At 56.3% G+C, this 22,326-nt stretch overlaps 5 protein-coding genes across 5 annotated transcripts; 4 read left to right on the forward strand and 1 right to left on the reverse strand.

Annotated features, from left to right (window-relative positions):
* Positions 1-13: 13 nt before the first annotated feature.
* On the forward strand, positions 14-6,940 carry C8A04DRAFT_27019 (CCR4-Not complex component, Not1-domain-containing protein; the record flags this gene model as incomplete). Its single annotated transcript, XM_062780137.1, has 4 exons — positions 14-280; positions 460-784; positions 898-6,836; positions 6,899-6,940. 4 exons carry the CDS (start codon positions 14-16, stop codon positions 6,938-6,940), a joined length of 6,573 nt encoding a protein of 2,190 aa, XP_062638629.1.
* A 4,226-nt stretch (positions 6,941-11,166) lies between these two features.
* On the forward strand, positions 11,167-12,494 carry C8A04DRAFT_10791 (uncharacterized protein; the record flags this gene model as incomplete). The annotated part of the gene is made up of 2 exons (XM_062776717.1): positions 11,167-11,642; positions 11,708-12,494. 2 exons carry the CDS (start codon positions 11,167-11,169, stop codon positions 12,492-12,494), a joined length of 1,263 nt encoding a protein of 420 aa, XP_062638630.1.
* A 1,045-nt stretch (positions 12,495-13,539) lies between these two features.
* On the reverse strand, positions 13,540-15,030 carry C8A04DRAFT_10814 (uncharacterized protein; the record flags this gene model as incomplete). The annotated part of the gene is made up of 1 exon (XM_062776727.1): positions 13,540-15,030. One exon carries the CDS (start codon positions 15,028-15,030, stop codon positions 13,540-13,542), a length of 1,491 nt encoding a protein of 496 aa, XP_062638631.1.
* A 371-nt stretch (positions 15,031-15,401) lies between these two features.
* On the forward strand, positions 15,402-17,400 carry C8A04DRAFT_35975 (uncharacterized protein; the record flags this gene model as incomplete). The annotated part of the gene is made up of 3 exons (XM_062783363.1): positions 15,402-15,517; positions 15,650-17,134; positions 17,283-17,400. 3 exons carry the CDS (start codon positions 15,402-15,404, stop codon positions 17,398-17,400), a joined length of 1,719 nt encoding a protein of 572 aa, XP_062638632.1.
* An 848-nt stretch (positions 17,401-18,248) lies between these two features.
* Positions 18,249-22,106, forward strand: C8A04DRAFT_10851 (uncharacterized protein; the record flags this gene model as incomplete). Its single annotated transcript, XM_062776736.1, has 7 exons — positions 18,249-18,291; positions 18,366-18,470; positions 18,562-19,613; positions 19,698-19,916; positions 20,028-21,606; positions 21,661-21,810; positions 21,937-22,106. The coding sequence occupies 7 exons, from the start codon at positions 18,249-18,251 to the stop codon at positions 22,104-22,106; spliced, it is 3,318 nt and encodes a 1,105-aa protein (XP_062638633.1).
* Between the last annotated feature and the right edge of the window lie 220 nt (positions 22,107-22,326).

Consider the following 22,326-nt stretch of genomic DNA (forward strand, 5'->3'; position numbering starts at 1 on the left):
GTCCTGGTAATCCATGGTCTCCCAACCCAGACTGGGAACCTTCTCGCCGAGCCCAGTAGCGCAGCCCATCTCCACTGGCACCGCCCATTCTCCTCATCCGTCTCACGCCGGCGCGCTGAGTGCGCTGAGTGCGGCCGCCAGCCCCAGCACCAGCAGCCCCACTGGGTCCAACTCCCTGACCAAGATCGCAGTCGCCCAGGTCTACCTGCTGCTAAGTACCATCAAGGAGGACAAGGACGATCCCCACAAGTGGGAGTCACAAATTGAGTCCCTGCGAAAGGTAATGTGAACAACACCATGTCGCGTGTGGGTGTGGCATGTGTCATGTTGGCTTCGTTGCAGCCTCAATCCTCCACCTTCCTCTGCCGCCCCACTTGTCTTGTCACCCCCGGACGGCGAAGCTATCAACCTCTCTCCCTTTGAGCTACCTTAGTTGCTGACGTTCGGATCTCGCTCTAGCTGCTCGATGAAAACGGCATGGAGGTGTATACCAGATACTTCGCCCGACTGGTGGCCGCAAATGCTTCCCAGATATTCCCCGGCCAGAGCAGGCCGGGGCCGAACCCAGGGAACCACCACCTGCTAGTAGCCGAGATGCGGAAGATATCCCTTGAATTCCCCCAGGCCAGGAAAATCGCAGAGGCTATCGAAACCGGAACTGAGGATGTTTTCCACAACTTTGACCTTTCCACCTTCATGGAACACTTTCAGCTAGACGCTCTCCAGAAGACATTGTTGGCACTCGCCTTCAAACTGGGCTCGCGATCAGATTTGAAGACCCGGGGTGAGTGGACGACCATCGGGACCGCCTGCCGCACGCGGCACGACCAACTCCCCCGCTACCATAGGCCGACCGGCTGTTATGACTACCTGCTGACCAGCGTATCTTCCACGTAGCCGATGCTATCCTTTCCACGAACTTCCCCACTTTCGTTAACATCTTGAGCCGGTCGAACGGAGAGCACCCGAAACTCGAACCCGATTTTGTCGCTGAGCTCGTCGACCGCTTTATCCAGGTCCACCCGCCGAACTTTAACGCAGCCGCAAAGCGGGAACTGGAACACAAAGTACAACATAGATACGCCCAGTCTCCAGACGCCAAGCCGCCCCCGTCACAGGTGCTTGCCGCTCTTGATCTCTTGCGAATGCTGGCCGACAAAGGAGTCAATGCCCTCACGCTTTACATCCACCGCACCGGTGCTTCGTTTACGCTCGACGAGGAGACATGCACCAACTATCTCCAAAACCGGCCGAAGACGATTCAGCTCAGCGAGGACCAAGTAGCAATTTCACTGATGTACACGACCATCAGCCTGACTCCACGCCACAACCCGTCCGTTCTCGTAGCTTCCCTCAGGCGAATTCTGCCTGATAGCTTTAGGTGGCAGGACGTGGTGTCGGCCTTCGATAACGGCGGCGCCCGGGTCACGTCATCCCAGTTCTTACGCTTATACAATGCCTTGTTGCCGATCGCACAAGAAGACAGCACTGAGTTCAATATCCAACGCTTGTGGGGCGGCGAGTGGGAGAACCCGGAGACTCAGCTATCCTTCATCTGCGCCTTTGCGTCGTTGAAACCGGAGCAGCTCGATGCCACGACAATTCCGGGCTTGAAGCCAACATTCACGGTCCAAGAATACTCGCAGTCTCCCACACCGATACGGGAAACGGCAGCATACGCTGTGAAACATCCTTTGGTCTCCGAAGCGGCCCTCTCTGCCGTTTTCAACGTGGCGCTACACTCGATGCACGCCTCGCAAAGCATCGAAGCGAAGCGCCTCTTTCAAGATGTGGTCGTTCTCAACCTGGCCATTTTCGTTGTCTCAGCGTTTGGGGTGCCGAAGCCGTGGCCGAGCATGGCCGAGGATACATTAGTGTCCCTATTCGACAACTTCCTGACCAGGTCGCCCGAGGCTGACTTCGTCATGGACAGCCTCTGGAGGCGGGACAAGGAATGGGTTAAACAACGGCTCATCGATGCGCATGCTCTGAAGCCCATCAGTCTTCCGTTAATCTTCGAGCATGCCGTTCGTCAGAACTGGCTCGATGAGCTCGTGTACCTACCCATTGGTTTTGGCCTTGACCTGACAGCCCTCGCCCACGCCGAAGGGTACCTCGATTTGCAGCAATGGAATCAGAGAAACCTCGACAGGGGCTCCGAGATGGCCAGGGCATTGCTGCAATTCTTGCTCATCAAAGCCAATTTTGAACTTCAGTACCAGCGTCCTCCGGAAGGCCAATCCCCCGCCAAGGCGAGCACAACTCTGCAAGTCCGAACCGTCCATGCACTGCTGCAGATCTTGGAGGGGTACTTGCCCAAAACGCCCATGCAAGAGCTCATTGTGGTCCAACGGACATGCATCACCGTCTATCCGAGGTTGATCAACTACGGTGAAGGGTTTGACGACATTATCGACGAGAACGGCCGTGAAGGGAACGCTCTCCCGCTCGCGGCCAACGCCAAGATGGAGGAACACTACAAGAAGATGTACGGTGACGAGATTCAAGTCCGCAACGTCGTCGACATCTTGGAGCGGTACAAACGCTCGCGTGACCCCCTGGACCAAGACATCTTTGCGTGTATGATACACGGCCTGTTCGACGAGTACGCGCATTATGTCGACTACCCTCTGGAGGCGTTGGCTACGACCGCGGTGCTCTTTGGCGGCATCATTTCACACAAGTTGATCTCCGACCTCCCCCTCCAAATCGGGTTGGGTATGATCCTTGAGGCTGTTCGAGACCACCATCCCGACGAGTCCATGTACAAATTTGGACTTCAAGCGCTCATGCAGCTTTTCGGTCGCCTCCGCGAGTGGCCAGGCTTCTGCGCGCAACTTCTCCAGATTCCCGGCTTGCAAGGCACCGAAGCGTGGAAAAAGGCGGAGGAGGTGGTGCGAGAGCATGATGAAGAACTTGCGCGGAGTCGTAATGGCGCGAGCTTGGCCAACTCGGGGATCGTCGGCCACGATGCGCTGACCAACGGCAACCTCGAGGATAGTTTGGCGGCAGAACAACACCCGCCCCCGTTCGCCTCGATCAACGTGGATCCTATTGTCCCGGGTACCGCATTTGAGGACCCCGACGAAGACGACCAGGGAAAAATCCAATTCGTGCTCAACAACCTCACTGATACGACCCTTCAGTCCATGTTCAAGGAGATCCGCGAGATGCTCGAAGCCAAACATCAGCAATGGTTTGCTAGTCATCTAGTAGAGGAGCGTGCCAAGATGCAACCAAATTACCACCATGTGTACCTGGAGCTCGTCAAGCAGTTTGAGGACAAGGCGCTGTGGGCTGAAGTCCAGCGAGAGACTTACATTAGTGTCTCGCGCATGTTGAACTCAGAAGGGACCATGCAGAACTCAACCGAACGGACGCATCTCAAGAACCTTGGAGGCTGGTTGGGGCTTCTTACCCTGGCACGCGACAAACCGATCAGACACAAGCACATCGCCTTCAAACAGCTTCTAATCGAGGCGCACGACACCAAGCGGCTCATTGTCGTGATTCCCTTCGTGTGCAAAGTTCTCATCCAAGGCGCTTCATCCAACGTATTCCGACCGCCCAATCCTTGGTTGATGGATATTATTCATCTGCTGATTGAGCTCTATCATAATGCTGAACTGAAGCTGAACCTTAAGTTCGAGATCGAGGTGCTCTGCAAAGGCCTCAACCTTGATCATAAGGCTATCGAGCCCTCGGGCGAGATCCTGAACCGGGTTCCTATTCAGGAGATGGGCGATATTCTTGGGCCTGAGGTCCTTGAGAATTTCGAGAGCCTGTCCCTCAATGGCATGCCCGGCGTCAACGCGCCCCTCTCGTCGCACCCAGCATTCACCATCCCAGATCTTGGCCCCGACCTGTCGGTTCCTCAGACAGAGGTCGTCAGTGCCGCGAAGTTGCACGAGATTGTGCGGCAAGCCTTGACACGCGCGTTGCAGGATATTATCCAGCCCGTCGTTGATCGGTCCGTTACTATCGCGGCAATTTCCACCCACCAGATGGTCCGCAAGGACTTTGCTACCGAGCCCGACGAGAGCAAGGTGCGGACGGCTGCCATTAACATGGTCAAGTCGACTGCCGGCAGCCTGGCGTTGGTCACGTCCAAGGAGCCGCTGCGCGCAAATCTTGCCAACTATCTGCGCAACCTCTCTGCAGATCTGCCCCAGGGGCTCCCCGAGGGCATCATCATGCTATGTGTGAACTCGAACCTGGACTTGGCCTCGAGCATCATTGAGAAGTGCGCCGAAGAGCGCGCCATTCCAGAAATCGAAGACTTGATAGAGCCCGAGCTGGAGGCACGGCGCCGTCATCGCCTCCAGCGGCCCTCGGATCCCTACATGGACCATGGCTTGAGCCGCTGGGCAATGACTATTCCCCATCCGTTTAAGCTGCAGCCCAGTCTCTCTGGCCTCAACGCCGAGCAGATGGCGATTTACGACGATTTCGTCCGTCAGTCGAGGGTAGCCCCCACGTCATCAGGGCCATCGCATGCACCGTCTGCGTCTGATGCTAGGTCCATCGCAAACGAGGCCCTCGGTGAACAGTTCAGTGCCGTCAGCAACATCCCAACTCCTGCCGAGACCCCGGCGATGCCTCACCTGGGAGTGCAGCTCCAGCACTACCCCCAAGCCCACGCGGGGCTCACTAATGGCCGACAGACGGGCATCAACCAGATTGACTCGAGGAGCATTGCCGAGAGAGTGACCAAGCTCCTCGAGCAACTAACCAACGCGGCAGCAAGCGCTACCGAGGAGCACTTCAGCGACCTTCCTCGCTCGCATCCGGTTCTGGATCTCGTTGACGCCTTGGTCCAACTTATCATCAAGACGCAACAGACGTCAGAGGAGTTCGCGGCATTCGCGGCTAACCAGATCTCCCAGCTCCTTTTCCGCCAACCCGAGGGCGATGTGGTGCTGGAGTGCCTCGTCCATGTCCTCGAGACACTGCGCAAGATTGCCGGGCCCATCATCAGCGAGCAGATTCGTCAGCTGTTCCACCAACAGCCCGGACAGCTGTTTCTTAACCTACCCCTTATCAACGCGCTGCTCCCGACCGACCTCCTCGACTGGAGAAGCATCGATGCCGCTACGGCCAAGCTTCTTCAACAAAGGAAGGAAGGGACCATCGCATTCCTCGAGCAACTTATGGACCTCACCCTTCTGAACGACAGCCCGCTCGCGCTCTATGCCGACTTCGTGCGCAGCCTGGAAGAGGCATGGTCATGGATCACGGAGGACCCGGATGTTCCGGGCGCGGCACGGTTCAAGTCCAAGATCCTCGCCCCGGCACCGGAGCTGCCTCCTCATCTTAACCAGCAAGAGCTCGATACTATCCAGCTCGACCAGATGGACTATGTGTTTGAGGAGTGGATTCACCTGTGCAACAACCGCTTTGCCACCGAGAAGTCAGCCATGATATTCGTCCAGCAGATGCACTCACGTGGCGTCGTCAGCAACAAGGATGACTTTCTCCTCTTCACCCGCCACGCCCTCGATAAATCCGTGGAGCGCTTTGAGCAGACCCTGCAAGCCGGTGGCGGGTTGACTGAGGCGTACCAACCCATCGAGTCACTGGTCAGGATGATCTTGATCTTCGTCAAATCGCACACAGATGGCGAACACTCCAGCAGTGTGGCTTTCTTGGGGTCGGTGCTGTCCCTCGGCGTGTTGGTGTTGAACAACCACCACCTTAAGCGCGGAGATGGTTTCAACCAGCGCGTCTTCTTCCGTTTCTTCTCGCTCATCCTACATGAGGTGGCGGATCTCGCGCCCCATCTTGCCGAGCGGGATTACCAGCAGATCATTCTGACTTTCGCGAACCGGCTCTACGATCTCCGGCCGGCACTTTACCCCGGCTTCACCTTCGCCTGGGCCGATCTCCTGATCCATCGCAGCTTCCTCCCCGTCATCCTTCGGCTGCACGACGAAGCCGGATGGGCACCATTCACGAAGCTGCTCACGCAGTTCTTTGTGCACCTCGGCGAACTGTTGAAGCCACTCTCCGTTTCTACCCTCGCCAAGGGCATGTACCATGGCGCGTTGAGGTTGTTGTCCGTTCTCCATCACGACTTCCCTGAATACCTCGCCGCAAACCACGTCGAGTTGTGCCAAAGCCTGCCGCCGCACGTGACGCAGCTTGTCAACTTCATTCTTACCGCCACACCGGCTGCGTTCGACAAGCAAACAGATCCCACGCAACCGGGGCTCAAGACAGATCGGATTCCTGAGATGAGAGAGCCCGCCCCGACGATGTTCGATTCGGCCAGCCTTCTCCGGGAAATTGGTCTGCTTGATATTCTCGAGCACGCGCTGCAGAGTGGCCCGTCAGAAGATGCCATCGCCCAGATTAACCACGCTATCAACAAGGTTGAGCAGGAGGAATCCAGCTTTGGCTACGTCCCCATGGCCGTGAACCGACGGGTCGTTGACGCGGTGATCGCGCAGTTTGCCCACTTCGCCGTGTCCCGCTCGAGCGCGAAGAGCGAGACGCCGATTTTCGTGTCTGGGGCGTCGGACGCCAAAACCCTGCACATGCTCGTGACCGAGGTCTCCCCTGAGGCGAGGTACTACCTCCTCAACAGCATGGTCAACGAGCTCCGGTTCCCGAACGCGTCCACAAACTACTTCAGCCACGCGCTGGTCGAACTCTTCGGCCAGGACATGTCGGACCCGGAGGAGACGGATATTCGCCAACAGATTACACGCATCCTGCTGGAGAGGGTTATCGGGTACTGGCCGCAGCCGTGGGGGCTGATGGTCACTACCTTGGAACTTCTCAAGAACGAGAGCTTCCACTTCTTTGACTTGCCGTTCATCAAGTCGTCGCCAGAGGTATGTCAACCATTCTCAAGGTGAAGCGCATTTCAAGTACTAATCAACCCTTGGAATTACAGGTTGCTCAACGGTTCGCTGAGCTTCTCCGGCCGGCGGCTTAGACAAACACGAATGGCATCCCGCAAACAAATACCACAGCCTCATCCCGTGAATCAGTTCAATGAACGACACGGGAAGGTGAAACGATTGATGATTTATCTCTCATCTTACCAAACCAACGAACACAAAACGGCGCCGAGCAAAGGATAATGAGGCACGCATGAGACGGGACGAGTCAGGCAGGCAGGAAATACGAAATGCCCGGGGAGGTAATGGTTTTTTCGAAATGGCTCGCCGGATCGCTGAGCGATAACAAGGCTATGTGAATATAAAACCTAATCCCGGAGGATCATGTACTCGATGAAGAAGCGCCGCGTTTTCGTTTTCGTTTTTTGTTTTAACTTTTCTTTTCCCTGATTCCCATTTTCTGCTACTCTTCTTGATGCGCATGCGCTTTTAGATGACAACACATCATGGGAACGGCGTTGGTGGGGAGGGCGGTGCGGGCTGCTGTGCTTAGAGAGAAACGTTCACTCATCTCATCGTTTTTATTTTTTGCTTCCTTCTTTTTTTACTATGGACCATGAGACAGACTTATTGATGCGATGGATCTGGTGATCGGATCAGCACATGGGCATTTGTATGTATTCTTGTTATTGTATGAAAACAATGGGTTTTATTTGATGACGTTGAGAAATAGTGTGACTTGTCTTTTAATTATTTGGTTTATGGTAAGTTGTTGGGAAATTGAGATATGTGAATAATAGCTAAAGCCCGTGTAAGAACAACACAACATTCACTTTTCCCCCCTGATACTGGCCGTGCTCACCATCTTTGGTAACTGATACATGTTGATGGGCTATAGCGTTATCTTCCCGCGCATCGCTTTTAGGTGTGTAGCTGACCATGGCCTTACCGCGTTTACCCAGCCTCGATATGTACTGAAAAATGATGTAACCTTTTATCGTTTGTTGATCTTAAGCTCTGACCAAGCAACCGGGCCCTCCCTGCTATTGACCGTCCTTTTTGTGTAACATATTGCGTATTCTTACCATGTCCCTTTTAGTAATCTTTCATTGTGTCTCCAAAGGTCCCCTTTTATACTTCATTAGCACCCACAGTTACGGTTCTGAACCATAGTATTTACTTCCCCCTTTATCGTAGGGTAGAGCATCAGGGCCCAGGTCGTTACATGTCCTCTTCAGGTTTAATTAGGCCGTGAAAACAGGAGTTGTTATGTGGATGCATGCTGTGTTAGCTGAGGATTGACTGGGTTCAGTCGTTAGGGGATATCCGAAATCAGGAGAGCAGCAGTGGCATGATTCATGACAGATGTACATCCATCAACCTCCTTTCTTTTTTCGAGGAATTTTCGGTATGGGCTTGGCTGATGGAGTCTGTATTGTCTCTAACTTAAAGATCGTGGTGGGATGGTATGTCTGTTGGTTGGTTGGTTGCGTTTGTTGTTTGGTTCCATGTATGAATGTTCTTTTCCTTTTTTCCCCTCTTTTTTTGGAATGGGGAGGTTTGGAAGACATCATCTTATCCTCGTAACAACGGCTCTTTAGTGACACTGGAACCGGTGGTAAGAATGGACGTCGCTTGGAAATTTGGGCTAAATTACGAACGTAGTTCGTGATATATTACGGCCCAACTCGCCGCCCAGGGGGTTTTGTTAATTAACAGAGTGGTCTGGAAATATTGCGATTCCATCCCACCTTGTTTCGTCCGCCATTGCTGAAATCTAATATTTCCTCCTCATCACCAACAAGATTAAACGGTGCAACGACCACCAAGATACAATTCCCGATACTGTGCTGTACGCTGCGGGTTTGGTTGGTTCACACACCGAAATAATCTGCGCTCAGAAACCATGCGCCGGAAACGTGCATGAAGCCTACCTCTCACAGACCAGGCAATTCTCGGCGTTTGCGAATCGATGCAAGCGCAAAGTCGAGATGGATGTCGTGCAGCCAAACAAACTGATCGACCCCAAGTCTGGGGGGCTAAGAGTCGAGACGGACGGGTTGACTGACCGCAATCTACACGGGACGCAAGAATCGACCGAGGGGCTGCTGCGTGTCCATGCATGTCCGTGCTGAGTGGTCGCCCTTATGGTGTAAGTGGTCAGTTGTTAGCGGGAAATTCCAGCCCCTCACGCGGTTACACCATTCTGAGATCTGATCCATCGACAAGACAAGAGGGGTGGGATCGTCGATATGCTGCAGCCACCCGGTAAGATAAAACACACGTTGCAAACAATGTCTCTCGTCGTGACGAGCCAGCTTCCTGCCCATGGGGACAAGATCCGGGTGTTTGTATTGGTTTACGAGGTTACGAGGTTACGAGCTTGTGACAAAAAGACAAGCGGGCGGTGAGTCCTGGCGTGGGGGACAGCGGAGGGTTTCTGCCTGCCCGGGCCGATGTGCTCTTCATTGGGAAAAGAAAAGAAGGGTCCTGTGAAACGGGACGAGCTCGTGCGTCCACAGGGTCCGAGCGGGGATCTTGCTTGAGCGGGTCATCGGCCGAAAGAAGAAATCGTCTGGAATATGAGTGTTTCAATTGGCTGGCGGCATTTTCTCAGATGTGGTAACCGCAAGCGGACTAGTCGGGCGGGGAGGGGAAGAGGCTGCAGCAGGTGGGTCGTGGCAACGGCCGGACGGGAACATGATGAACATGGAACTTTAGCGCGGCTGGAACGGAGAAAAAAAAAAAAAAAAACAAGCCCAAGCGAACGAGGGAAGCCCGGGTGTCTTGCGACCTTTTTGTTTGGGCTTCGACCGCCCCAGAGTTGAATGCGACAAGAGAACGAGGGAAGTTCTGGTTTTCTCAGAGCGGGGTAATCGTCATTTTGCAGATCAAAAAGGTGGCGGCGGTCTCAAAGCGCGGCGGATTGTCGCCGTTTATTTGTCGCGTGGTGTTTCGTGGCCGGGGGAACCAGTTCGCCGCCACGTTCCAGGGGGGCCAGCTGGGCGGTGAGCCAGCCGGTGGAGGAGGAGCAACAGCCTCGGGAAGGCGGCGTCTGGTGGATTGCGGGACTTCAAGGGATGAATCCCGAAATACACCCCGCTTCGTCGACTCGGAACCGGATCATGCGCCGTCGCTCAATTCGTACTGCGAACTGCGGTCAGGAATGGTGAGCCGCGCCAGCTTTCTCTACTTCCTATCCTTGAACCCCAGCGCCCAAGGCGCGGCTGGTTTGTACCAACCGGTGACGGCCCCTCGGCCCCTCCAACTTGTGATGGATGGTGGGGGGGAGGGGGTTGGGTTGTTGATGTCACTGATCGGTCACAGCCCAAACTAACAGGCTAAAAAACCGGGAACAAAACAAGGAGAGAAGAAAAAAGAAAACATCAAAAGTCATGACGGCAAACAGAGCAACGCGTTCTTGTTGCCCGCAGCCGACTTTGGGCCGTTCCGCGCCCACGTCGATTGGCTCTTTCCTGGCCAGAATCGGAACATGTCGTGTGTCAAGAGAAATTTAGAGTGGGTCAGCGCATGTGGGCATCAGTGGGATGTCTCCGCTCGGAAGGTTGTCTCCTCGGTGCGAGGCAGCTTTCCTCGCATGTCTGCTTTTCATGCCTTCGAGCCTTCCTCGCAGCACGCAGCTCGCTTCAGTCAAATTCTGCATGGGGCAAGTGGACAAGTGGGTGAGGAGCCACACAGATCGGGAAGTCGACTCTAGAAAGTGGAGGCATACCGCCTTTCAGGATGGGGGACCAGGACATCCCAGTCGTAAGCGTGAAATGTGATTGGCTTCTGCCACTTCCGTCGTCGAGGCTTGGCAGCCGTAGCCTGGACTCTTGCGCATCGAAGCCGTCGCCCCTTCCATCATCCCAAACAGTTCCCGGGCAGCCACCCCCTCCAGCCGCCCAAACGGCAAGGGTGAAAAAAAAGTGACGGCAGTTTCTTGGGAAGAGAAGGGTCCTCCTCCCACTGCTTCCCTGCCCATTCCCGAACCCTCCGTCTCGCTGTTATTTTTCTCTTTCTCCATCATCATCTCCGGGAGTGGTTCTTTCTTTCCGTATTATTTCCCATTACGATTTTTTCCATTTCCTGTCCCGGGTCCTCCGTGCTTGTCGTGCAGTGTTGAACGGGCGCGAGTCGTGCATTGGTGTTTGTCCCCATTTAGACCTGGCGATCCAACATCCCACCGAAAAGCCGAGACCAGAGCCAGAGCAGGGACTCCTCCCCCCTCGCAACTTGCAAACCAGGCGCATTTCCGTTTGATATTTTTACCTCCTATTATTACTCCTGGTTTCCCGTCTCCGAGTATACCTAGGTAGTCATGCGGCCGTATAATACCCGTCACAAGACGCTCTCGCTGCATTCGCTGGGCATTCACGTTCCTGGGTCTCATACCGGCCGCGCGCCTGCGAATCGTCGAGCCTCTTCAAGCAGTACCTCTCCCGTCTCCATGGCTTCTCCTGCATCTCCCTCAAAACAACCCCAACCAACGACAAAACGGCTCAAGCGCACGTACAGCGAGTCCTCTGATGATGCGCCTCAAATCGGGCGCATGGCAAAGAAGCGCGAGAACAATGCCAAGTTCGATAACACGCCACCACCGTCACCCCCGGCCGAGCGCCCCTCCATCGAGATGGGCGACGAGGAGAGCGCAGACCCAGAACCAATCGACATGAAAAGCATCAATGACGAGATCGTTGAGGCGGTCATCATCCAGCTGCAAAGCACAGGGAATCGCCCGCACCTGGTAAAGGAGCTGGCTGCGATTCTGATGCCACAACTGAAGATCGTTCAACAGTAAGTTTGTTCCCGAGTTGGCTCCCAACGAAGAGCAGCTGAAGGATTAACCAATGTTTGTGCAGATCTGCGAACCCGTGTGCCATCATCTCGTCGCGCCTGGCTGCGTACCTGAAGAGGTCTGATTGGTCTTCAGCCGGGCGATGCCCGTTGGCGAAGGAACTTGAGACGGTTCACCCCCGGCGCACATACTTTTACCTCACCACCTGCGCGCACCAGCCACTGCCGGACACTACGCAGGGCTCTCCATTGAGCCAGCTCGCGCATAGCCGTACTATGGCCTCCCCGAGCCCGTCAAGCGCCCCGTCCATGACCGCTGACGACTCGGATTCGGAGAGGCAGCGCGAGCGCAGCCCCAGCCCCGAGGTTGACCTGTCCAGCCCCGAGTTCGACGACATGGATGACGATGCCGCCATGCCCAGCACACCCATTGGCTCGTTTTCCATGCGCGGGTTCTACGTGCCGCGCCAGGTGCACAGCGGTCGTCACGGCCGTGCCGGGTCGCCCCCCTTGGAGAAGGACGAGAAGGAGTTCACTCAGACGGCGGATGGCCTGCAAAGGAGGAAACTCCACGGCGATCCTGCCCCGTCGAATAACGCGCACGCGGCCGACCAGACGTCGAGCTTGATGGATCTCGAAAGAGACGAGAGCTCGCTGTTTGGCACCGTGAGCGCGTTTTCGGCGGCTTTTGTCTCTAGTCCGGCGATTCGGCCGTCAGTCGTGCCTCTCCAGTTCGGGAGAAAAGACGGCGACCTCGACAATTGGACCAAACTTGAGGGTATGCTGGAGTGGGATCGCAGTCCCGAGAGCATTGAGCTCGACGAGCTTGATGGGTTGTTGAATGACTACTGAGCCGGGGATCCGACCTGACCAAGGACCCTTGCAAGGTATGTCTAACCCCTACTGTGGTGTGCTCTACCCGGAGTGTGGCACTTTGTAGGATGGTGATGGCTGGACGGGTGGTTCCACCAGCTTGCGATACGTGTTGTGTCAATTTCCTCTTGTTTTTCCTTCTTGTCTTTCATATTGTCAGTGTTTATGTTGTTATGTCGGCGGACAAAATTGTGCTTTACGGTTTCATCATGGCCAGGTCATCCCATAGACGAGGCTAGGTTCACGGCGTTTATGACTTAGCTGATGTGGGTTGCAAAATGGCGTTCTGGACACGGAGGGTTGGCGGTCAATTGTGGCATCGTTGGTGGTTTGCCTTGCGAATTATTTTTCCTCTGAGCATCTCTCTCCTCTATTCCTTATTTCTTTTCTGTTCGTTTTCTCTCACCTCGTTTGATGTCTCGGTAGAAAAAAACGGAGACTTAGGTGCTATGGGGGCGGTCTGGGGAAAAGGATGACAAAAGCTCGGAGACAACGATGAGGAGAACGGGAAAAAGGAAAGGATTGATGACTCGCTCACGGGGAAAGAGAGGCCCGAATAAGGCCCGACCGTCTGGATCGAAGAGATCTGGCGTGTATTTGATGTACGACTACACAGCCCACCCCTTTTTTCGGCGATGGTACTTGTCTTGGAGTTGGTTGGCGGCGGTATGTATGCGCCAGGAGCGATGTGTTTTATGGGACAGGCGCGGCGCAGACAAGGACCCATAGAGGAGATCTTGAGGTTGCTTGCGGCATTTGCTGCATAGCTAGAGGATGACTGGCCCTACGAGGTTGTTGGGGCGCATTCCGGCGGGTTAAAATTTACGATCAATCTCCCATCTAAAACGCATTTCCAAGTTAAAATTTGTTAAATAAGCGTGGTCTCGCGGCTATCAAGCTTCGCAATTCTCTTACACGGAATGTATCGTGTATCGTCTACAACTGCCCATCTCAATATTCGTACATTCATTGACTGAATCCCACCAGCTTTGCCTCTTGTATCGGTACCCCAGTGCTATCTCATCTATTTCTCCCGATTCACCCTCAACTCAATCATCAACGTCGTCCCCATCTGGAACCACCCCGGCCGCTCCAACCGCACAACTTCCAAGCCGGGAACCTTCTCAGCAGCCTCGGCCACCAGCCTCTCGATGTCGCGGTTCCACCAGCAGCCGTACTTTTGGAAGTGCTGCGGGGCGGACGTGTCGAGGCGCCGGTTCATCCAGTCGAAGGTGCCGCGGCCGTGCTCGAGCAGGAGGATGCGGCCTGTGTTGGGCTGTAGGTGGGAGGCCATGTTAGCGAGGAGGGTCGTAGGGTCAGGGACGCTGCAGAGGCCGAAGGTTTGGATTATTGTGTCGTATTTTGTGGGTTGTTTTTGTGTCTGTGTCCGTGTCTGTGGTGTTTGTGAAGCTGAACGAGGAGGAGCAGGACGCGGAGGAGCAGGAAACCCCCTAACAGCATCCCCCAAAACCAACCTCACCCTCCCATCCAAAGCATCCACCACCGCCAACCCCTCCGGCCCAACCCCATCCGTCTTCAACAACCTCGGCATCTCCTCCAACCTTCTCTTCCTCATCAACCTCACCAACCCCGGCACCGTCTCCCGAATCCGATCCCGCGCCACCCCCAACATATCCCCACTAATATCCAACCCCGTATAACTCAACACCTCCCCCTCCTCACTCCCCACCTCGAACCCCCCCTCCCCAGCAGCTTCTCTCTCCTTCTGCTCCCGCAACGTAGGCCCCCCAAGCCGATGCCGATCCAACAACCTCACAACCCGCTCCCTCTCCCTCGCCGTGCGCGCCTCGTCCTCGTCCTGGGACTGAGACACGACCTCGCTCCAGTCGTAAAAACTCAGGTTGCGGCCCGTGCCGACGGCTACTTCGAGGACGTGGCCGCGGGCGCGGGCTGCGAGTTGACGTCGCAGGGTGGTGATGCCACCGAGCCATTCGGGGGTGTTGAGGGAGCGGTCGAAGGCGAGGGCTGTTTGGGCGGCGGTTGTGGGGGTCGTGGTGTCGAGGGTTGAGGGGAGGCCTGTGGGGGGCGGTTGGAGGTTCGGGGAGGATGGGGCTGGGCCGAGGTCTAGGGGAATGGGTTCTGGGGTTGTGGTGGTTGTTGTTGATGTTGGAGTTCGGGTGGGATCAAGTGGTGTTTTTGTTGCCGGGGGAGAGTTCTTCTCCTTGAGGGTGGTGGTTATGACGAGGGAGATGTAGAGGCCTATCCCCAAGGCTGCGAGCCCGGCTCCGAAGAGGGGCCATTTCTTGTCGTTGACGAGGTTGGCGAGAGAGTCGGTTTTAGGGGAGGACTTGGAGGTTTGTGATGGTGATGGTTGTGGTGGCTGATTTGGTGGGGGACGGCGTGCTGAGGGGTTTTGGAGCTTAATGGCCTGCTGGGGCCGGGCGCCGCGTCGAGTTGAGAGAGTGAAAGCTCGGGATATGGAAGAGGAGTTGTTGATAGGAGTGAAGCTCGGGCGAGCGAGCAATGCTCGCCGTGGTATTTGAGCGGGGATCATCCTGGGCATCTGGTCCAATTGATGCCTAATGTTTTGTTTTTGGCGAGTTTAATGTCACCTCTTCATGTTGCTGGGATAGTCCGGGGGTATCAAGCTTCCCCTGGATTGTTGTGAATTTAAGAGTGACTCTTTCCAGTAACTTGGTGGGGTGAAACTTTTGGATGAACTGAGCCGATGTTTGACCTCACGGCTGGCAACCCCACAATTGCCTGCCGCGGCGAGTGCCAAGGACTGGCAGGCACCTGGTACAGGGGTGTCGCGGTCGTTCCCAAACCACCGGTTCACGGTGTCACAACATCAATTCTATCCCATCCCATCTATCAATCTCGTTGTTTTTCATCAGTACAGATTCTTGGGAACAAATAACGAATATGTCAGCTCAGCAAGACTTGCAAGAGCTCTTGCGGCTTATTACCATCGTCCGCAAGACCCCCATGCTGCAGGCGATGGGCCAGGTCAAGGCCCTCCAGACGGCCGATCTCAAGAGGTGAGTAGGTTCTTATTATGGTGTGTCTGTCGAATTGGTAAAGAGGGATCAGGCATGGAGTAGGACACAGAGAATTCTATATTTTATTTAATTTCTTTTTGGTTGACAAGATGAAGTACTCACATATCACAGCATCAAACAAATCGCCGAAGCACCCCTAGAAACGGTACAAGCCGCTCTTAAAGACGACAAGGCCGCCCGGCCACTTCACAACGCCTGCAAAGCAGCTCTCAAGCGGGCCGCATCCACCACATCCACCAAACGCGGAGCACCAGACTCAACCGCCACAGTAACCTCCCCCAAACGGACCAAGACAACCACCAACCCGTTCATGCCCAGGTCCGCCGAGCTCACCCCGCAAGAATTCGAAGCCTCCCTCGAACTACCATTATGTCTCGACGAAGAACGCATCGCCAACACCGTAATCGAAACCAACCGCGCGCCGCTGGTGCTCGCGTTCGCCGTGGAAGCGCTGCGGCACACGATGCCCGACCAGCCGCTGTCGAGTCGGCTGAGTCTGGGCCAGGCGGTGGTGAGCGCGAATTCGCGGTCGAAGGCGGTCAGTTTGGGGTTGAATCGGGGGCCGAGTGCGGAGGAGGAAGGGTGGGGGGAGGGCCAGCCGAGGGTGAAGGTGTTGGGGAGGGAGGTGGCGGTTTTGAAGAGGGGGGGTTATGAGTGGAGGGAGAGTGCCACTACGACTACGGCTACGGATACGGCTACAACAGGCGAGGGGCAGGGGGGTGAAGGGTCGGCAGCAGAGACGAGAACGGTGACATCACCACAAGTCAAAACCGAACAACACATCACTACACCCACCAGCAACAACCCCCTAACAATCACAGCCCACAAACCCACCTGGTCCACCAGCCAACCCATCACCCTCAAAGACTCGACCTTCATCGCCCGCGCCACTACCATCACCGACCCCTCCCAGCGCAAGGCCCTCATCGACGCCCTCCTCCACGACATCCCCCACCTCCAAACGGCCAGCCACAACGCCTGGGCCTACCGCATCTGTCCGCCCCGCGCCAACTTCTTCACTCCCTCTTCCGGCTCTGGATCTACTTCGACCCGCATCCGCGAGGACTCCTTCGACGACGGCGAAACAGGCAGCGGCAACCTCATCCTGCGCATCCTCCGCGAGCACGGTGCTGGCGATAACACACTCGTGGTACTAACCCGCTGGTTCGGCGGGACGATGCTGGGACCGGACAGGTGGCGATTGATGCAGGATTGTGTATCAGGCGCCCTGGCGGAACGGTTGCGGAAGACCGGGGATGAAGTGGTGGTTAATCGGGGGGAGGCGTTGTGGGGGTTGGATTTGGAGGATGCGAGGAGGAAGAATGCGCAGGTGGTGGGTATGCCGGTTCATCGGCCGGAGGGGGCGAGGGGGTATTTGTTGAGGAGTTTTGGGAGGGGGGTTGTGAAGGTGGGGGGAGAAGGAGAGGCAGAGGCAGAGGAGAAGAGTACGAAGAAACCAAAGGTGAAGACGATAAAGGAGACGGAGGCAGAGAAAGAGGAGAATCTGGGGTTATTACTCGGGGCGCTGAGGTTGGTGTTTGATAGCTGGGCGGGGCATATCAGTGCCGTTGAGCTGGACCGGCGAGCATGGAGTTGGTAAGTGATTCCCCCAGTATTCAAACATACGCAGTGACCCCTGGGGCATGAGCTCGTCCCGACTCGGCCATGTCGTGCAGCTGTGAAGCCAGGTCTGATTATAAAGTGGGGATTCTGAAAATCGCTGACACGTTCGCGCGTGGGACAGGTACGTTGCGGTGAGACCCGATGTGGAAAGTGGACAGGCGGGCTGGGGCGCGAAGGGGAAGCTTAAGTTGAGTGATGTGTTGAAGTTGAGGAGGTATAAGGACTCAAACTCATATTGAGAGACGGATAACTCGTTAATGGAGTGATGTCAATTGGAATTTGGTGTTTAATTGAGTCAATGGCTCGTTGTGATGAGGAATTGTTGTCTTCTCTCGGGAGGTTGAATTCCGAGAGTGATAGCCCGAGATGGACCGCATAACTACCACACAGAGGACGCAGAACACATGCAACGCCAAATCAATTCTGGAAAAAAAGCTGCGTTGAAAAAGGTTGCACTGGAACAAGCGGAAAGAGGCTGCATGAGAAATGCGGGACCTGACACCGACAAAAGACTTGGCACTCGGCGCTTGGCACCCGCGCTCAGCTCACATTGGACCACTTGCCAAGTTGCAGCCGCTGCAGGCGAGCGGCAAGGCGAGTTGCCCCTAGCAACCAATCGCCCTGCGCTCAGCCAGGGAGCGTCAACAATTCCTTGCAGTGTGTGTGGACTGTCCTGGCAGGCCTGCCGGCCCTGCATGACCAGCTCCAGTGTGCCACGTCTGAACCGACCCAGACCTTTCCACACCTCACTGGCACACTCATTTTCCCACACACCACCAACACAACCACCTTGATTTTTTTGTTTTTGCAACCTGCAAACCTCTTTAGCCGGAGCGTGGTTATTTTGTGTTTTTTTTTTTCACCAATTGCTAGATTTTGGTGATATTTCCCAGCAAATATCGACAGGGAGAAGAGAAAATCGGTCAACAATTGGGATTTACGGACCGGACCGGACACGGACTCAGCACCCCTCCCCCGGGTCATCCACCCCGCGATTCTTAAAACAACAACAACCACCCCCGGCTCCGCTTCGTCTGGTATTTTTCGATTGTCTTCGCATCCGTGCTGAGGGATTCTATCAGACGCCATGCCGGCCACCATCTCCGACGCACCGGCCGTCGCCCTTTCCTGTATGTGCGCGGTGTGAAACGGGGGGATATTGACGGTGTCATAAAATGGAGGGTTGACTAACTGACCGGGATAGTTGCGAATAACTTCTGGGGAAAGGACGATGCCGGTGTTCCGCCGCTCTTGGAGCGCATGCATAATGCGAAGCAGACATGCGATGAGCTGCGCGCCTTTTACGGTGGTGAGTGTTTGGTTGTTTTGTTGTTGTAAAGGGAGACAGACTCCCCGGGGGGGGACCTAGTCAGTGCTAATGTAAACAACAATAACAACAGCCCGCGCATCGATCGAGGACGAGTACGCGCGCAAGCTGATGTCACTCTCGCGCAAGTCGCTTGGCTCACAAGAAACGGGCACGCTCAAGTCGTCGCTTGACATAGTCCGCGGCGAGGTTGAGTCGATGGCGAAACAGCACCAGCACGTCGCAGCGCAGATGAAGAGCGAGCTGGAAGAGCCACTGGCCGCGTTCGCGGGGGCCATGAAGGAACGGCGCAAGATCGTGCAGAACACGGTCGAAAAACTGCTCAAGACGAAAGTCCAGCAGACGCAGCAGGTCAACAAGACGCGCGACCGGTACGAACAGGAGTGCCTCAAGATCAAGGGGTACTTGGCGCAGGGCCACATGGTGATGGGCCAGGAGGAGCGCAAGAACAAGGCCAAGCTGGAGAAGACGCAGATCAGCTTGGCGACGTCCAACACCGAGTACGAGGCCGCGGTTAAGGCGCTGGAAGAAACCACGGCGCGGTGGAACCGCGAGTGGAAGGCCGCTGCGGACAAGTTCCAGGATCTCGAGGAGGAACGGCTGGACTTTACCAAGAGCAGCATGTGGAACTTTACCAACATCGCGTCGACGGTGTGCGTCAGCGACGATTCGTCGTGCGAGAAGATCCGGCTTTCGCTGGAGAAGATGGAGGTCGAGAAGGACATCTTCACTTTTATCAAGGAGCGCGGCACAGGGCAGGAGATCCCGGACCCCCCCAAGTACATCAACTTCTGCCGCGGGGATGTCGACGCGCAGTCGGAGGTGTCCGAAGACGACAACTACTCGGTGGCCCAGTTTCCGCGCAGCATCAACCCGGCCTTCCGCTCGTCGTCGCCGCAGCCGTCCATGTTTGAGTCGCACCACGACCCCAACTCGGCCCTAGCGCGGGATTTGGGTCTGGGTGATGCCACGACCCCGCGCGGTCGTGAGGTGACTGCGACGCCGTCCAAGGTGCCTGCGCTTCCGCCCCCTCAGGAGTTGCAGCAGCAGCAACAGCAGCTCCAGCTTCAGCATCAACAGCAGCAACAACCGCCGCAGCCGCAGCCGCAGCCGCAGCCGCCGCAGGTCCAGAAACACCACCAGCGGTCGAGGAGCCAGGCTCCCAGGGGTTATCAGCAGCAGCAACTCCAGCAGCCGCATCAACAACAGGCTAATAACAACAACAATATCGAGTACGATCCCAACGAGTTTGCCCCTGTCCCGCACGACCCGTACCCGATGGACGGCATGACCATGCTGTGCCGGCCGACAGCCTCGGACCTGAGCACGGCGCCATCGTCGTCGTCTGCACGGCCCTCTAGCAGAGACTCGCACAGCGAGACGTCGTTCTCGAGCCAGGAGCCGCCCGGTGGCGGTGCCGGGTCGCCGGTCAAGCAGGAGCAGCATCTATTGCAGCACCAGCCGTTGCAGTCGCCGCAGATTCAACAGCAAAGTCAGAACCAACAGCTGCAACATCAACAACAACAATCGTTGCCCCAGCAACAGCAATTGCAGCATCGTCAACAACAGCAGCCACAGCAGCAGCAGTTGCAGCAACAGCAACAACAGCAGCAGCAGCAAGACTCTTCCCCCGCTTCGTCCCCCGACAAAAAGGTGCTCAAGAAGAAGAGTGGCTTCTTCCAGAACCACAGTCCGTTCCGGCGCAAGAGCACCAAGGAAGCCAACAACCCGGTCAACAGCCACCGCAATACGTGGGCACCGTCCTCGGTACAAAACCGGCCCCAGCTGGCCGCAGCCCCAGGACCTCGCGATGTCATCGGGCCAGACCACCGCAGCGCCAGTCCCGACCCTATCGCTGCCAACGCCAGCCTGGCCCTCAACGTCGGCAACAATGTGTTTGCCGTGGACACCCCGGACCGCAAGAAGCAGGCCGCGGCTCCGGATACCCCCGAGGACGATCCCATTGCGCTCGCCCTGGCCGAGCTGAAGAGCGTAACGGGCGGAGCTGGAGGCGCTGCCGGAGCAGCAGGAAATGCTGGCGGTGGTAGAGCAGACGAAGGAAGAAACGGGCGCATGTCAGCCGATCATTACCACGGCATCTCCACCCCTACCCCGGGCACCGCGCGCAACAGCATGAATAACCGACACGACAACAGCGTCATAGCCGCCGCCAAACGCGGAACCCCCCCGCCCTCCTACGACCAGCAAATCCAAGTCGCCCGCCTCGGCGTCCCGCCCCCCGCAGTCACTTCCAAAGCCATGAAAGAAGCCTCGTCCAAGTTCCAGGCCCAAACCCGCAGTCTCTTCAGTCCACTCAGCGACCGCCCCGGGTCGGGAGGCAGCACTAATGGATTCAACAACAGCGGAGGCAGCAGCACTCGCCCAGTCACCAGCCGAGCCAACAGCAGTGATGTCCCGCGAGCCACCTCCCCCGCTCCGCCGAGGGGTGTCTCGCCCCGGCCCGGGTCACGCTACCATAACCACAGCAGTCGTACCAATAACGGCGCCAGCAGCGCGGCCAGCCACAGATCTGTTTCCCCTGCGCCTGCTGCCCCGTACGCATCAGGCAGTCATCGCGGGTCCGTCTCACAACTCTCCCTTGCGTCACCGTCTTCACCAGCCGTTGGGTCGCCTACCAAACGGGGATCAGATGCGTATTATAACCCCAGCCCGCGCGGCAGTGTCAGCAACCATAACACCCAGGAACCGTCCATGGCTCGCTCCGTCAGCCCGGCACTTTACTCCCCTCGTGCGTCGGCCGCGTCACCTGTGCCTCCGTCGTCGCCGTACGCGAGGAATGCGGCGAGTCCCGCGCCGGGGAGTACGTATTCGCCACGGACGTCGGTACAGGATCATCATCAGCAGCATGGCGGACACTACCAGTCGCAGTCCGGCGGTGGGTATGGACAGAGGCCGAGCAGTAGTATGAGCATGGGACGGGAGAGTATTCATAATATGGCTGTGCAGTTGGCGCCTGCGCCTTTGAGTAGTGGCGGCCGGGACAGCAACAACTATAGCAACAACAATGCTGGGCAAGACGATGGGTACAGCAGTGCGGGCGGTAATGGATCTTCCATGCGCGGACGACATGGGAGGTCGAATACGGCGATGAGTATGCGTGGGAGTGGTGGGAGCGTACACGGGAGTGTGCATGGGAGTGTGCATAATGGAGATGGGGGAAGAAATGGGAGTGGGAGTGGTCCGGCGAATGGGATGAGCTTGTATGAGGGCGCGGGACCGGTTGGGTCGAGGGTTAGGAGTAAGAGTGTGGCGGCTGATCCGAGTCGGTATACCAGGGATGGGAGGGCGATTTTGCATTTTGGTGAGTTTTTTCTTTTTCGAGTCCCCCTTTCTCGACCCCATTTCTCGACCCTTTCCCATCCCATTACCTTCTCCCTGCTGGTCATCACGAAAAGGTAGCGAGTGTATAAACTAACAACAAAAATAGCCCGCGCACTATACATGTACCAGGCCGCTATCCCCGAAGAGCTCGGTTTCACCAAGGGCGATGTCCTAGCGATCCTGCGGCACCAAGACGATGGCTGGTGGGAGGCCACGGTGCAGGGTGGCAGTGGACAGGTCGGGCTGGTCCCGAGTAATTATTTGCAGCCTTGCTAGGCTAGGGACTACGACTGGGACTGTGTGTGGGCGAAGAAGGAAGAGGGTGCTGCTGCATAGCGGGAGTTTGCTTGTTTAGGGTTGTTGGGTTGATATGACGAGATGGATGTGATCAGATGAGATGTTGATATTGATGGGAAAATGGAGAAGGTTGTTAAGCGAGGAGGGGGGGTTTTGTCGGGATTTGATTTGGTTTGATTTTTCTGCTCTTTTTTCTTTA

The sequence above is a fragment of the Dichotomopilus funicola genome, assembly GCF_033296635.1.
Source record: "Dichotomopilus funicola strain CBS 141.50 unplaced genomic scaffold C8A04scaffold_17, whole genome shotgun sequence".
In the NCBI taxonomy this organism is placed as follows: domain Eukaryota; kingdom Fungi; phylum Ascomycota; class Sordariomycetes; order Sordariales; family Chaetomiaceae; genus Dichotomopilus; species Dichotomopilus funicola.